At 34.2% G+C, this 16722-nt stretch overlaps 1 protein-coding gene across 1 annotated transcript in view; it reads right to left on the bottom strand.

Moving 5' to 3' along the window:
• The window catches only part of RunxB (Runt related B), a 29966-nt gene extending 29500 nt beyond the window's left edge, over positions 1–466 (bottom strand). Inside the window, exon 1 of the mRNA XM_017174634.3 lies at positions 74–466. Coding sequence (XP_017030123.1) covers positions 74–466 — 393 coding nt within the window. The remainder of the gene's footprint in view (positions 1–73) is intronic.
• Between the last annotated feature and the right edge of the window lie 16256 nt (positions 467–16722).

The raw sequence follows: 16722 nt of genomic DNA, 5'->3' as shown, positions 1-16722 counted from the left end.
ATCTGAGCCCTTTTTGTGTTATTCTTCATCTAAAAATATTTGAATATATAAATAACACTGGCCTAGTACCCACCACATGAGGTGATCCCGTCTTGACCAGCTCGCCAGGATGTTCGGCGAGCAGGACATCGACGGTGCGCTCAATGAGATTCTCCGGCGTCAGATAAGGACTCGTGTCCACGGGCTTTGTTTTAACATTGTTATTATTATTATTGTTATTATTATTTGTATTATTATTGTTGTTGATCGTAGTGCTGTTGTTGTTGTTGTTATTGGTGGTGCTGGTATTGTTGTTGTTGTTGCTACTGTTGGTGGAGGAGGAGGATGAGGACTCAGCATTGCGTCGCTTCGTTGCGGTCGTTGTTGTTTGCTGATGTTGCTGCTGCTGTTGCTGCTGCTGCTGCGTCTGATGTTGCTGCTGTATTTGATTTGAGGTGGTCGAACTGACCTCAGCAGAAATGTGCATTATTGCAGCTGCTGCTATCTTGGCGCCAGATTCAGGTATTCAGGGCCTCTCTTTGGCTACCGGCTACCGGTATTCAATATTCCGTATTCCGTAGTCGGTAGTCGGTAGTCCTGTTTTCCCGTATTCCGTATGTTGCCGCCGGGTTTTGGCTCGGTTTTTGGTTTTCAGCCTTCGGCTTTCGGTTTTCGGTTTGATTCCCAATGTCTGCCTCAAAGAGTCGACGCATTCAATCCGATCATTGTCAGCTCATTTGGTAAATCTGGAAAATGAATGTGGACTGCGAATGAAATTCATTGGATTGTAGAGAGAGAAAATGGGGTTATTGTTGTATTGCTGTTCTGTCAAATGAATTCTCAGGGAATTCTCCAGGGAAAAGCCAAAAGCCCAAGAGATTTTTAAAAAATATTAAATAAAGAAAAAGGTTTAATTTTAAGAAGTCTATTGAATTTTAAAATATTATATTTTAAAAATAATTATTGTTTAATTTATGTATAATTTTAAAATGATAAAAGATAAACTGATAAAAAATATATTGGTATTTTAAGTAAATATTTCAATCTTTTAACCACAAATAAGGGAAACTATTATTAAATATTAACAAATTTAATTGGATAATAATTTAAATATTAAGATTTCTTACTCTCTTTTTTTCTTAAAATCTTAAAAGTAGTGATTTTCGGGTAGCTAAACCTTCTAATTTAAAATTTAAAAAAATTAAAATTAAGTTAAGCAAAGCCTGCAATTAAGCACTAGAAGAGAAAGAACACATATGTACGTTGTAAAAATCAAAACAAATTTACAATGAATTCGGCACGTTTAGAATTTTAAAATTTAATTTTATTATTATAATGATTTGTATAATATTATTTAAGATGTCCAGCATTTTTTCACACACTTCTAGCAACGAAAAACCAATTATTTAGCTTTGTTTTTATTTTTTAGAAATCCGATTTTGGAATCACCCGCACTGCATATCTCGCTACTTAATTTTTGTACGGATTTTCAACGCTTTTGTTGCTTTTCGTCTTTGTTTTAACACATTTGCTGCACTTATTATTATTTTTTTTTGTTTTTGTATTTTTTTGCCGTCACCAACAACAGCTCAATTATGATTGCACTTTTACCCCGGGGCCTGGACAAAAGCTGGTTCAGTTTCAGTTTCAGATTCAGGGATTCTGAAGCTGCTACTATATGGTGGCCTGTATCCAATCGGAATTCGTATCGAATCGAGCTGAACCGCACACCTTTGCGCACAATTTGCATTTAAGCCGACGTCGGCGAGTGCAGCTCAATTAAATATTAAAAAATCATAACCAATAATGAGGGGAATTCGGGAACAAAAACAAAAAAACGAGGAAAAAAAAGAACTCAGCTAAGATGGCATGGATTGCATCTGTGCCGGGGCCTGTGTTCATGTTCATCAAATGGTGGAGTTAAAAAAGTGGAAAAATTATCGAAAGCGCCATATGTTGCCGTTTGGCTTGCGTTTCGCCACCAACAAAATCAACAATGAACTGGCTTTTGTTTAAATAAGAATCATTTGCCGGACACAGTAGCGTTTTGTTTTCATTTTGACATTTTTCTCACTATTTTCAGGATGCCTTTAAAAAAGAGCAGAGTGTAGAGTTTAATTCTTGAGTTTTATTAGAGTTTTATAGGTTTTTCGATAAGTTTTTAGAAAATTAAAATAAAAGAAAAGGATAATTAGTGGTAAGAATATTTTGTGTGTATAAAAAAGTGAAGAAAACCCTTATCTTGTGGAAAAATTTATAGAAGAGATATTTAAAACTAAGACCCAACTAATATTCAAGATTTAAGAGGCTTGAACTCTTTAGAATTTCATTAATTTCAAATGGAATTTGAATGATAGCAATCGAAAATTAATTTGTGAATATTAATTGCTCTACCAACCTTTCTCCCATCAATAAGTAAAATAATTAAAGAGTATTTAAAAGTTTTGGCTAATTAGAAACTCTCTGATTTGCTTCTGGTTTTTGTAGACTGGCGCGTGTTGTGTAAATCTATATGTATATATCACCATGCACATGGTCCACACTGCGTATACTTATTATTATTATTTTTTTTTTTTTTACAACTTCCGCGTTGAAATGAATACAATGGTGTACGTGTATTTATTTATATACATTTTTTTCCATGCCCAAATGAGTTTTCCGAGCGACTGTGTGGCGACATATGTGGCCACAGATAAGAGGCAGGCAGGATCGGTGGTGGGGTTCACCAGAAGTTGGTCCATATAATTGGTTAACAAACAAGTTGGTTGCGGGAATAGTCAGACAATTAGATCAACCGGTGGTGAAATTTATTTAAAAAAATGGTAAAGAAGGATTAAATATGTCTATTAAATTGAACACAAAAACTAATAGAAAAGAGGGTATAATATAAATAATTTTAAAAAATTAAAAAATAAGAAATAAAATTAAATTGGTCTAATAAATTGATTACAAATAATAATAAAAAATAGTGTAAAATATAAATAATTAAAAAATTTAAAAGGATAAGAAAAAAGTATAATTAATTAAAATATTTAAATGTAAAAGTATAGGATAAAATATAAATAATTAGTATTATATTATAAATAACAAAAATCGTTGATAATTTTAGACAATGAAAGCTTAATAAATAATAACAAGAGACGCAGTAAAAAATAAACTTTGAATAACATTTTATTAAAATTTTCAGACATAAACAAAAGCTGCCTGTACATCTTTTTTTTAACTATTTATTATATACATTATATATTATAATCTTTATTAAACGATCCTCTAATATTAAATTCCTTATTTTAATCATTTTTTAACCATTTTGTATGTTAAACATTTCTTTAGTTTGCAGACAATGTTTTTGAGGATCGTTACACTTGTTTACTTGTTGATTATATGTGACATTTTCCTTCAATTTAAAATTTTTTAAACTATAATCCTTGGATGTTTTCGAGCTACTTTAAAGCTTCGCTCGTTGATCGTCGCTTTAAATGGGTTTCCTAACTTTGTTGTCGATCACTTAGACACTTTTCAATGCTGTACGGATTCCACTTACTTTTCTATATAAATTTCCTTTTACTTTCCACTTGCTTTCTTCCAGCAGAAGCCAATAACAGAAGTTGAAGTTATTAGATTAAAATTAAATCTTGAATTATATTTGCACCACAACCACTTGAAAAAAATTATAGATTTTGATGGACTCTCTTTCAATTTTGGAGCCTTACTAATTATATGGTAATTTTGCTTGGACACTGGCACACTAGCACACACACGCACACACACACACACACGCACAGATATAGATATAGATTCTGGATACGGGGGCAGAGACTGGCGATCGAATCAAACGACACGGAGATATTAAACTATTTTTTTGCGGTAACCATGAACGCGACCACTACGAGCGGTTGGCAACGCCGACCACCGACGTCGGCAGCGACGCCAGCCGCGACAGCGACGCCGACAGCGAGTGCCACCCTGCCCCCACTTCCAATACCCAACACCCCCCCAAACCCCACTGAATAGACCGAAGCACAGAACAGCATCCAGAAAAGTAACGAAGTCACACGAAGAAGCGAAGGCGACGCCTCATCATAATCACAAACGAAACGAAAGAAACAAGGACCCAGGACCAAGGACCACCCCCAAACCCCCTTCTGGGCCAGCCTGTGACGTTACCCCGCCTTCCCAGAGGAACGTCTATGTCGACTGCTTACTCAACTGCTTGGGGTATATACAGTTAAGCCTACCGCAAGGTGAACTGTACTCCAAATTAAAAATATTCAAATAATGTAGCCTACTTAGTGGCGGTTGCTGGAAGAGCGTTATAACCCGGAGAGGTACTTGGATTGTAGAAAAGGAGCCTAAAAAGCTAAGTTATATCGTATATCTTAGCCTACTTTTCAGCGATTGCATATAGGAATAGTCCAAGGAAGCTTATAAAAGGTAAGAAAAAATATAAGTAAAGGATACTAACATATATTTTAAAGAAAAGAAAAAGAAACTAAGGGGTAAAAATAACTATTCAAAATTATACTAAAACCTCTCAAAGAGAAAAGAATATACAAAAACTAAAGGAAGATCATTTTAAATAGCCTCCCTTTCAGCAACTGCACACAAGAATCCTTTTCATTTCAAACTTTGTATCAATACTTGATTTTATTTAATATTTTCAGAAGTTTTTGTAAGCATTAAAAATCGTACATTTAAGAAAATTTCCTTAAAAAATATATTTATAAATTATTTTGCTTAAAGTTGCTCTTCCAAGGACCCTCATATGTATTGCCACTTCCAAGCGTCTTAGGCTGGAAGTTTCCATTAGGCTGTCTTTACTGTTGTTCCTTTTTGGAATTTTTTTGTTCTCAGTCTGGCTGCCTGGCTGCTGTTGTTGCTGCTGCTGTTGCTTCTCCTCTTTTTTTTTTTTTTTTGGCTTAACATTTACCGCGAGAACCAGTAGCAGCGGTTTTCCACCGGGCAGCGGGCGTCAACGTCAACGCCGGCCGCGCAGTCCGCGAGAGCAGCGGCAGGCAGAGAGCCGGCAAGCAAAGTAAACCGAAAACCGAAAACCTAAAACCGAAAACCGAGACCAGAAAACGTCAACTACACCACAAGCAGAAAGGCCGCAACGACGTCTTCAAGTTGGTGCCTCCGCAGGACCGGGCCAGGACCCACCTTGGGGAGCAGCTCTGGCGCTGCCTTAGAAAAATGCGCTCATTTTTTTTGTTTTTTGTTTTTTGTCTTCCTTCCTTTTTGCGCGCACCTTTCCCGGTGCCAAGGCGAAAGCGAAAGCGAGACTCACTCTCTCCCCCTTTGCAACGGAACTGGAACTGGAAGCAGAGCGAAAGAGAGGTGGCGAGAGCTTCTTGAGTTTTTTCCAAGCATTTGGGGTCCTTTTTTTTTTGCGCTTTCTTTCTGGGCTTCTTCAACCCCCGAAAGAATTTCGTCGTCTTGGAAGTGACTCAAAATAAAAATCTCAAAAGCAAAAAAAAAAAGAAAGACTGAAAAAGAAGGCAAAGCAAAAGCAAAGCAAAACGCGGCTTTGTGGCAAACCAGGAATTGGTAAGCCAGCGAAAGAGACGGCTATAGGGGGGCGAGCAAGCGAGAGGGCTGATATCTTGCGGCTGCCATTTGCGGCCAAGAAGACGTAGCAATATTATCCAAGGTTGAGTGAAAAATTGCAACCACACGGTGGGCGGGGGGTTTTAGGGAAGCCCTGCCCAAAATAGCCCCCCTACCCTCCGTTTTCGTCTCTGGAAAAAAATCCCTATAGGGCGTTGCTAATATTTTCTTCTGCCTCCTTTTGGTTTTTCGCATTTTTCCGGCATTATTATCATACTTTTTTTTTTGTTCGTAGGCCTTTTGCAACCCTCCTTCATTCTGCGGTTTCTTAAAAGGGGGTTAAGCAAATTAAGGGGCAGGGGCTAGGGGTTAGGGGTTGCTGCCTCTATCTGAATGGGTGTCAGCGGTTGCGCACTAAGGGGTGTGTGTGCGCTAGTGTGTGTGTGTGTGTGCGTGGTTGGGCATTATGAAACCGCAGGAATTATTATACGCTGCGGTCGATTACTATATCAAAACTCCTCTAATCAGGCATCTGTATTGGACAGGGCGGCGGCACACACACACACAGAGACAAACCACATACCGCACACCACAACCACTGCTACACCCGCTCGTCGAGCAGCCAACCAAAACTACGCGTTCCGCTTGAGTCGATGCAGCCAATGAGCGGATTTCCCATCCAGTTCCAGTTGCCAACCTGCTCATCCATCCATTCATCCATCCGGCGGGAGAAGAGAATCTTCCTCTGCTATAACGTCAAGGATCCTACGGGTGATCTGCCTTGGGAAAATGGTGGAAAGTGCGAATAAATATGGAAGAAAACAAATCAAAGGTAAGAGAATTTTTATTAAGTATATATTTAATTTTTTATATATTTTTAAATATATTTTTATACATATTTTTAAATATATTTTTATATATTTTACTATATTTTGCTATATTTTACTTTTATCTGAAAAAAATATATTATTATAATATTTTTATTATAAATAAAAGCTAAAAAAGCTGTAAAATCGATTTCAAAATCAATTTTTCTATAAAAATAAATAACATTGATAGCTTAGATTACCTTTTTCAATTTAAGACTATATTTTCTTATTAAAATATATTTAAATTAATATAAAATAAATATAATAAAATATGTATAAAAATAATAGATATAAGCTACCTCATTTCAATATCTTTTTCGCTTACAACATATTTCACTATTCACTTTTTCACCGTCGGAAAATGCAAATAAATTGTAAGTTTCAAAGAATTGTTAAGAAAATATATAGCCAATATATATATACTACGTATAATAATTTTAAGAATTTATTTCTTTATATACATTATTTTAAATTGTAATTAAAATTAAATAAATAAACAAAGATTCTCAATTAGAGCCGAAAAAACATTGGTACTAAACGATTAATAATGGAGTTTTCAAAACAACTTCGATCACTGTGTCACTTCTATATATTTTCAATAGTTTATACAAATTATTAAACATTAAAAATATTAAAAAACTAATAAGGAAAAGAGCAGATATAGAATATCTTAAGTCAAAATCCGAGTCACTTAATAACTATAACAGACAAGCCTTATTCCCTACAAACTCTTTCGAATTTATATAAACTAAAGGAGACAACAATGAAAAAAGTACAAAAATTATTCAATAATATTAAAAAATTATTTTTTATTCCACTAACTCTAAAGGAAAACTGTTTTGTATTTAAAGTAAAGCTAAAAGCTTGAATTCAATTCTCCATTCCCCTCTATTTGTAAACTATTTTAAAAGGTTTTTTCTTCTAAACTTTCGAAAACTGTAGGAAAGACTTAGAAAAAGAAAAACAGAATGAAACAGGCATTCAATAATATAAATGTTTCGAATTCTAAAACTATTTTTGTTGGATTTTTTATTACAATAATTATTTTATTTATTTTATATATACTTTAATAATTAAAGAACTTGACAAATATCAATAGCTCACAATAGTAACACTTTTCTTTATATATATTACGTACATCTTTCAATAAATTAAGAAAATTAAAAAAAATCTCATTCCTTATGCAAAAAATATTTACTTTGTGGAAAATTCGTTAAGGATGAGGACTGAACTTGAACATCTCTCGCTTCTTTTTGCAACTAATTTGCCCCCAATTAGTAATTTTCCACATGTGTGGCGTCGTGCTCGCCAGTTTGAATAAGTTTTGTGTTTTTGTGTTTTTGTGTGCTTATCATTAGCCAAACACTCCCTCGCACGCACATGTACACACGTGAGGCTGCTTATTGATGACACCCCCTTCACACCCACACCCCCTCCCCCTGTCCCGCTGGGCAAATAAACCGAACCCCTCCTCGGTGACCACCGCCGCCTCCCTGCCCTGCAGAAGGAGCCAAGCCAATTAAAACGATAAACCAAAAATGCCCAGCGGCGTCACCAAAGAGGGTAAATAATAATGAGAACTGCAAGAGAGAAATATAGAAAGAAAAAAGAAAAAACTGTAGGAAAATAAAGATTTTTAGAGATGTTTTCCCACTTTATTTTTTTACACAAAGAGAAAGAAAAGGAAAAAGAAAAGGAAAAGGAAAAGGAAACGGAAAAAAAAGGAAAAGGAAAAAGAAAAGGAAAAAAGAAAATTAAATTAAATAAATGAAATGATTGATAGTTTTCCTTATAAAAATTTCAGCCAACTCAAAGTCAAGCTTGCTGCTAGAACCAGTTGGGAATTCTAGTGCAACCTAAGCGTTAACAATATAAATTTCGTATCAACTTTAATCTTTAAGATTTCTTACATCTTATAGATCCCTATAGTTTCTATTCCTTATTCTGGAAACCATTTTAGATCAAAATTTTGAGTAAGTATACCCTATTTCTAACAGTGTTTTTATATATAGGTGTGTTTTTTGTCGCAACTGAAGAGCATGTAGTTAGGGGCAACGAAAGGCGTTCAAGTTGCAAGACCGCTAAGCAACGACAATGGCACCACTGCCACCCATTCACCAACGCCCTCGTAACCAACCCCCGCCCCTTCGAGGGCGGCAAGAAAGGACAATTATGAAGCAAGTTGGTTGGCAGACACTCAAGGAGCGAAGGAGCGAAAAATCCTTGCAGCCGCTGAAAGATTTTGTGCAAATAATTCCAAAGTGGAACGACAATGGCTGTAAAACGGCGACAAGTGCCAGCGAAGGAATAAAAGGGGGTTGGGAAGATTCAAGCAGGACTCACATACTACCCTTCAAAAGGGTATATTTATTTTTAAAAGAATAAATTATAAAAAATTAAGAAATTCATGAATTTAAAATCAGGTAATCTTCTATAATTATTCATAATAATTTTTAATTAAAATAGAAACATCTCCAGGGGCTTATAATCTCTTAAAAAATAATAATACATCTTAAAAATATAAACTTGAGTATCTTAAAAAATGTATTTTATACTTATTTATGTGATTTCAAGTCCCTAATAATATATTTTTATTAGATTTCAGTACTTTTTAAGCAAAGTTTAAATATTTTTTAATAAAAATAACTCACAAAATATAATTACCAAACAATTCTTTTAAAGGGTATTAAGTTAAACTCAAATAAAATATATAAAAACCCCTCGGAATCCTCAGGCCTTGTCTCAACCCATCCGCCTCTCGTCCTTCTCTGTTGATTTTTCTTTTAATTGTTGCGGATTTGCGTTCTGACACATTTGTCAACCTCAACCGTCAAGGAAGAGAACAAAAAAACACTACGAAACAGCAATGGTGGGGCAAAAGGAAGGAAGCCAGGATGAGACATGGTTGGTTTATTATTTATTAGCCTCAGTCCGACCAAATGGGGGAGGGGGGGGGGGGGGGGGGGGGGGGGGGGCGGAAAAGGGGTTTTGATGGAAGAGGAGAGGGCGTAGAAGGACATGTGAGGACATCCGCTGGGATAATAATAAACACCAGGGGACAAAAAGGCGAGAAGAAGACCGCCTCCAGTCAAGTAATTTGTCAACGGGCCAACAACAAAAACAACAGAACTAAGCAACTAAGCCAACACTTAGCGAAAAAAAATAATAAGAAATTAAATTATTAAGGGTATATTTTTGGAATATAAATATATTATTTTGTTTCATAAATTTTGAATAAACTTAAATATAGGTTAGTTTCATCTTTGTTAAAGAATCAAATCTCAATTAAAGATAACTCTGTGTATCGATATTTAAAGCTAAAATCAATAAATAAATCGATACTTTAGCATTACAATATATTTACAAATAAAAATCAATAAGCAAAACATTTTATTTATAAATATGATATTTGAATATATCTAAGTTTACTTAATTTTGGATATAATATCGATAATAATATCGATAAAATCGATATTATTCGATCTTTATATTTTGTTAAGCACTTCCTTTAGTTTAATTTAAGTTTATCTCTGGATTGTTCAATATTAATATTCTTAATTTTTTACCTTTTTATTTATTTTTTCTTGCTGTGTATTACACACATCAGCAGCACCTGTACATGTGTGTGCGTTTCGAGTGACATGTGTCAAAACTGAAAAACTACGCGAATTTGTGTCAAATACCCTTGTCAGCGCGTTTCAAGTGCAATAACATTTTGCCCCAACAACGCTTAACCCCTGACCCTCCTCCTCCAACCCCCACACTTAACCCCTTGTTGCCTGGCTGAGCCATCATAAAGACAAAGATAAATACCGGACAGGTGCGAAAACGAGCTCTGGAGCGTTTCAGTGTGTGTGTGTGTGTGCGAAAAAGATGAGGATTTAAGTTTGGGAGGCGGAAACTGTTGATATAAATCATGAGTCACTGCTTTAAATTAATTATAAAAAATTATTAAAATTAAATTAAAATTGTAAAATATATATAAATGGCATAAGAAGCTGTAAAATTGCTTAAATAATAAATTAAAAAATTAAAAACTCTAGAAATAGCAAAGAATATAGACTAAAACAAGTAGCAGAAAGGCACAAAAAACTGTTGATTGAGGGAGGCCACGGTTTTCAATATATATATTTAAAAAAAAATACATATACGACACATTTTTTCAGATATTAAAGCTCACACTTATCCTTTTCTAGATATAGATTCTATTCCTCCCCTTTAGACGGTTTTTCCCTTTTATTTTGTCATAAAATTGTGATTGTCTTGCAAATAACAAAAATCAAAAACAAGATTTTAAAATTGTTTTATAATTCTTTTCCCTTTGATTTCTTTAAACATTATTTGTAACCATTAACTTGCAGGGAATTCCCAGGACGACCCGCAAGATTGGCCCATGCATGTGTCAGGATATACGTATGAGGATATCCTGAGTCGCCGTTCCACCCTCGAGTTAAACGTCGCCGATTACACACATGGGAGCTGTAAACCGCGTTTTATGACGCTTCTTTTTTTTATGGAACCAACTGTTTTATAGACTCGTCGTCCAAACAAAAAAATAGATCAGCAAAAAAAAATACTTGCGAATTTTGTGAAAATTGCAGTTTTGGCATTCATATTTTTATTAGTGGCTCCCTTTGTTTATGGTGCGAAATGGTATACGAGTGCTTTTGGTGGTTGATTGCCTTTTTTCGGGGGAGATTTATGCCACGAAATATGTTGAAAGTTACTAGGGAAATAATTTAAATGGTTTTTAGAATTAAAGATACTGAATCTATAATATTTAGTTGGAAATAAACAGGGAATATATTATAAATAATGCTTGAGTTTAAACATATGGCAAGATTTTCGATAAAAATGTATACAATTTTAAGGGAAAAATATTTTTAAAGGGTTTTTAAAATTTTAAAAATTATATTTATATTTATACAATACCTTGTATAGTTTTAAAAATAATTTCAATATATTCCTTTAAATATATATTTACATAAAAAAAAATATAAATTACAATTTCAATATTATTAGAATTTATTTTTATATTAATACAACACTTTTAAAAAATTAAAAAATATTTTTTATATTCCCTTTAATATAATTACATTTAAAAATATATATATTTCATTAAAAGAATTTAGTAAAACATATTTAAAGCATTATTAAATTTTTAAAATGAAGTCTAAGCTTTTTAACCCATAATTTATCTTTAAAAATATTTTTTATATCTTACTTATTTCTTTAGTTATAAACTCAAAATAAATAAGACTTAAAGCTCTTTATTAAATATTTCTAAAAACCCCCGTTAAGTCCTCAAACAATTCGATTTTTGCTTTCCCTTCCGCAGCTCAATTGATCCATAAAAAAGTGACTTGAATCGTCAAGAAAAAAAAAATAAAATAAATAAAACGACAAAAAAAAGTGCCAAGCTGTCGGTGCGTGCTAAGCATAGTTAAAGGCCAGGATCCATATTTGTTTTAATGGCCACAGGACATGGATATCAGAGGCAGGCGGCAACTCCGCCGGATGACAATAACCATAAGGGCATCGGGATAATAATAAGCGACTAAGCGAGCGGTTGGGCAACAGATATATCCTTAATAATGGCCCGGAAGCGTCAAGGACAAAAGGAGGAGGTAGGTAAAAGACGGAACGTGCTCGATATTCAATAACCACATGGGCGCAAAAAGGAAGATGGCCAGTGTTGGCAGCACAAATTTTACTAGTTATATTATCAAACTATATTATTAATTTATAAATATATTAACTTATTTATTTAATTTATATATAATTTTTTTTAATTTTATAGCAATATTTTTAAACATATTTGTCTTTTCTCCTGATACCAAAATATTTCCCATTCTAGAAAAATATCCCAGCCGAACAGCACTGTCAAGGACAGTGCTCCTTGCCTCAGGGGCTTGGCTCAATAAAAAATTGAATTGAACATTTCCGGGTGGGACGAAGGGACGAAAAGTTGGCAACGCTTATGGCAACCATGTGGGCAACCGGACAACGGCCCATGACTGACCCATTCAATTAAGCATGAAAAAAAAGTTGTTGGAAAAAAAAATCCAACATTGGCGGCGAACGTGCCCCATGCTATTCCATAAAAAAAAGGACATCACTTAAGGAGAAACTCGGACAGTGGCCGCAACAAAACACGCATCACTTGTCACACATACTTAGCAGACATGGTCGGCTGAGAAGGGGGTCCCCCACTCTCACTCCCATTCCCATTCCCATCCCCAATCCCAATTCGCATTCGCATCCGCATATCCATTGGCAAAAGCCCCGCCCCTGTCATGTCCTGGTGTTGTTATTGAGGTGTAATACAATTTTTTGCCATGATACCCCATAACAATGGCAGCAAAAGGAGAAATGGAGACAAAAGGACCAGTTCCGGCTAACGAATTCGATTTGGAAGGAGGTGAAATATATCAGTTTTTGAAAATTGTTCAGTAAAAATCTAAAAACTTAAAAATAAATTTGCAAATTTTCAATAAAAATTAAAAAAAAAAACTCTTTTTTATCCCAAAAACAAAATGCTAAAGAAGTTTGGTTATAATTTAAAAAAATCATTGCATACTTTTGGGCTTATAAAAAACGAAATACCAAAACCTGTAAAATTGTATTATTAAAAAATAGTAGATCTAAGCTCATAAAATTTAATAAAGAATTTTCTTTAAAACAAAAACTATTAAAAAGATTTCAGATTATAAAGAAAACTCCAATTTACAAAAGATTTCATATATAAAATATTTTATAGCATACTTTTAGACCGCCTTTTATGGGTTTTCAAAATAAAATATTTAAGAATTAATAAAACTTTAAATAAAAAGTAAGCCACACTTTCCCTTTATCAATAACCCAATTTCCAATTTCTGCGCGATATTTCAAAACGGAACAGCTTCAAAAAAACTCAGACACTAACTGAGGAATCGAATCGAAAAGGTTAACGAGTCCTGGGCACATATGGCGGCACTAGTTTACGGGTGAGAAGGAAGGCAAAGGAGGCGACAGGAGGAGGACAACAGGGATCCAATCGTGGACGACGCATAAACTTGCAATTGAGCCAATTTGTAAAAGTGCGGCAAACCCATTAAGATGAGAAGATCCTTGGAGTCGGGAGCCGGGACACCTGCTCCAGCCAACATCCCCCCCACCATCCTTGTCCACATGGTGTCCATTCCGTATACCCGATATGCTAGATATCCCAGATATATATGTATATATAGCAGCCAAAAACGCAACCCCCTCTCGGCCAAAAGGAACTTTTGTTGCGCATCTACTTTGCATTACAAGCGCCCACATTAAAATTAAAATAAAGTTTTCTGGGGGATATACATATTGGTCCTTTTGGTCCTTTTTCTCCTTTTCGTTTTTCTTTCTTTTCTTTTTTTGTTGTATTTTTTTGTTTGTGCAACTACAAAATAAATCTAAAACTCGCACATTTCTGATGGATATGGACACTCAAAGGATACGGGTCGGCCGCAGTTGGCAATTCGCAGTTTTATTTTTTTGCATTTACATCAGCCCACATGCATTATGCATATGTACATACATGCATACTTGGGTACATAAACGGGAATATATATATATGTACATATATCTGGATCTGAAACTGTATAAATGGAAAGGCAAGCCAGTGTCTCTAAGTGTGTGTGTGTGTGTGTGTGTGTGTGCGAGAGGTCCTTGTGATACACTTTCTGGGGGTCAAAATAGGGACTTTTAATGCAATGTATAATGTTTTGGGAGCTTTTTAATACCTTAAAAAAATATATATACATTTTTCTTGAAAATTATAAGAATTGTTTAGACAAAAAATAATTTATAAATAGATATTTATATATAATTTGTATTTATTTTATATTTATTTTTAAAAACAAACCACAAAATAATGAGAAAACTGCCCTAGATTTTTCTTAAAAATTAGATAAAAACTCTTGAAACTTGTAATTATTATTAACTATAAATATATATATATATTTTTTTAGAGAGTATAAAATATAAATAGAGCATTTACTGTAACAACTATTACTTTTTAAACTTAACTTTCACATATTCTTTGTTGAATTTCATGTCCTTTTGCGTTCTTTGTGCTTTCGTTTTTTTTTCCTGAATTCACTTTGGACTTTAAAACAAAGCACAGAAGAAAACAAAACCAAAAAAAATAGGAGGGATAAAAAAAATAAAGTATGCAAAATGTAAAACAAAAAAGGACTCCGGGCACAAAGGATGCAAAGGATACAATAATATCCTTAAGCTACAAATGCAACATGAATTTGTCTTTGCTCAACCGGACTTTTGCTCAACCTTTTTCCCATTTTGTAGCTCTTTCTTCGAGACAACAACAACAAAAAAAAAGAGAATAAATAAATGTACATCCATGCAGGGGGAGGGGGAGCAAGGGGGGTAAAATAAAAAGGATACTCGAACTTTACAAATGCATGCACATTAGAGAGATTTACGTGGGTGTGTATGTGGGAAGTAATCTTATGCGTCGCATGTGAGAGCTTTCCCTGCTATACATATGTGTATGTGTGTATGCACAGATACACCCACGCAAAGCCATCGTCCTTTTGGTCCTCTTTTGCCTTTGCCTTTTGCTTCGACACTTATTTTAATTTATTTCATTTTCATTTATGTACATCGCTTCAAATGTCCCTTTTGCCTGGCTGCCCTGCCCTCCTCCTTGTCTGTGTGTAATTAAATAAAAAACGACATTAAAGCCTCGCATTCCTCCACAAGCTTTTATTTTAATTGCCCCAAAAAGTAGGAGACGCACAGTCGATCATTCGTCCTTGCAGATCAGCAGCAGTTCCAAGGAGCAACGATCTTGTGGTAGTGATCCTTGGGCTGTGAAATATATCGAAAAAGGCAAGCGAATCTGTGGGGTAATTATTTAGATTAATTAATAAAGATAATCAAAGGTTTAATTGTGTACAAATAAGACAGTTTATAAATGCTTAAGTATTATTTAAAGAAGGAATAAATCAGTAAATTAATTTTTAGACATACTTTTCATATTCATCTGAAACCCCTTGATGGTTTTCAGATCTAAATTTGACTTTACTACTATTTATTTTATTTATTTAATTTGTTTTAAAGCTTTTTTAAAATTGTTAATTAAACTGTCTTAAATTATTTAAATTAAAAAAAGAGTTGTATTAAAGCAAAAGTAAAGTTAGTTCCGATAAAGAAAAAATAAAAATCAAATTATTAAATTGTTTATATTAATAATATCATAAAAAAAAGAAAAAGGGTTAAGATAAATTAAAAAAAATTGTATTAAAACAAAATGGTAAAGTTATTTCTGAAAAAAAAAATAATTATTAAAAATTGTTTAAATTAAAACAAAATTATTAAAGCAAAATTCTGATAAAACAAAAATAAACTAAAAATCAAATTATTAAATTGTTTAAATTAAAAATATTATTGAAAAAGCAAAAGTAAAGTTGGTAAAGTTATTTTTGATAAAATAAAATAGAAAATCAAATTTGGTCTGGTTTAATAAAAAAAAAAACATTATTAATGCCAAATGGTAAAGTTATTTCTGATAAAAAAAAATATTGAAATTATTGGCTATCCAATGGAAATTATTTTATTTATTTAAATGCTGGTCTGAGCAAACAATAAGGTTTTTTCGTAAAAAAAACACCGGAAACGACACCGTTGCCAGATATCGCGCTAAAATTTAAATGTATACCAGCGTTGCCGGACTAGGCTCGAGCGCAAGGAGCTGCCAGACTAGATGACTTTAAGTCTAGCGTTGCCAGCTGGGTGTATAATAATAAGTATAATTAATATTCCAACATTTGGCCCACATTTTCAGTTATAAAGTAGTTTTGAAATGTAGAATAAAATAAAATAAAATTTTTTAAATAAAAATTCACTGGGATTTTTTAGGGATTTTCCTAGGGATTTTTTAGGTGGCAAGCCAAAATGGCATCTGGCAACACTGCACAGCTCTAACATACGGAAAAAAAAGAAAAATAATTAATTGCCTGGGCCAAACGGAGAATTCCAAAGAAGAACGCAACCGAAACGCCAATTCGATACGCCTGATGCCGACCCGCTGACGTCTGTCGTCCGACAGCAGTTGAGGTGGTGCCCGTCGCCAAACGCCGCAGCGGTGGAACGCCGGAGAGGATGTGATATGCGCACTGCCCACCGTTGGAATCTCCATCTCCATCTGTTGGTCGATATAAGCTCGTGCCCCCTCGTTTTCGTCTCTGTCTCCGTCTCCGTCTCGTCCTTGCCCGCGTCCTCGTCCTCGTTTTCGTCCTGGTCCTCGTCTCTATCGCCCCCCTCCCACTGGCCACCTTTTAGGGCT

The sequence above is a fragment of the Drosophila kikkawai genome, chromosome X (assembly GCF_030179895.1).
Source record: "Drosophila kikkawai strain 14028-0561.14 chromosome X, DkikHiC1v2, whole genome shotgun sequence".
NCBI classification, from domain to species: domain Eukaryota; kingdom Metazoa; phylum Arthropoda; class Insecta; order Diptera; family Drosophilidae; genus Drosophila; species Drosophila kikkawai.
Note: the sequence above shows the minus strand (reverse complement) of the source record. Positions and strands in the feature narration are given on the sequence as shown.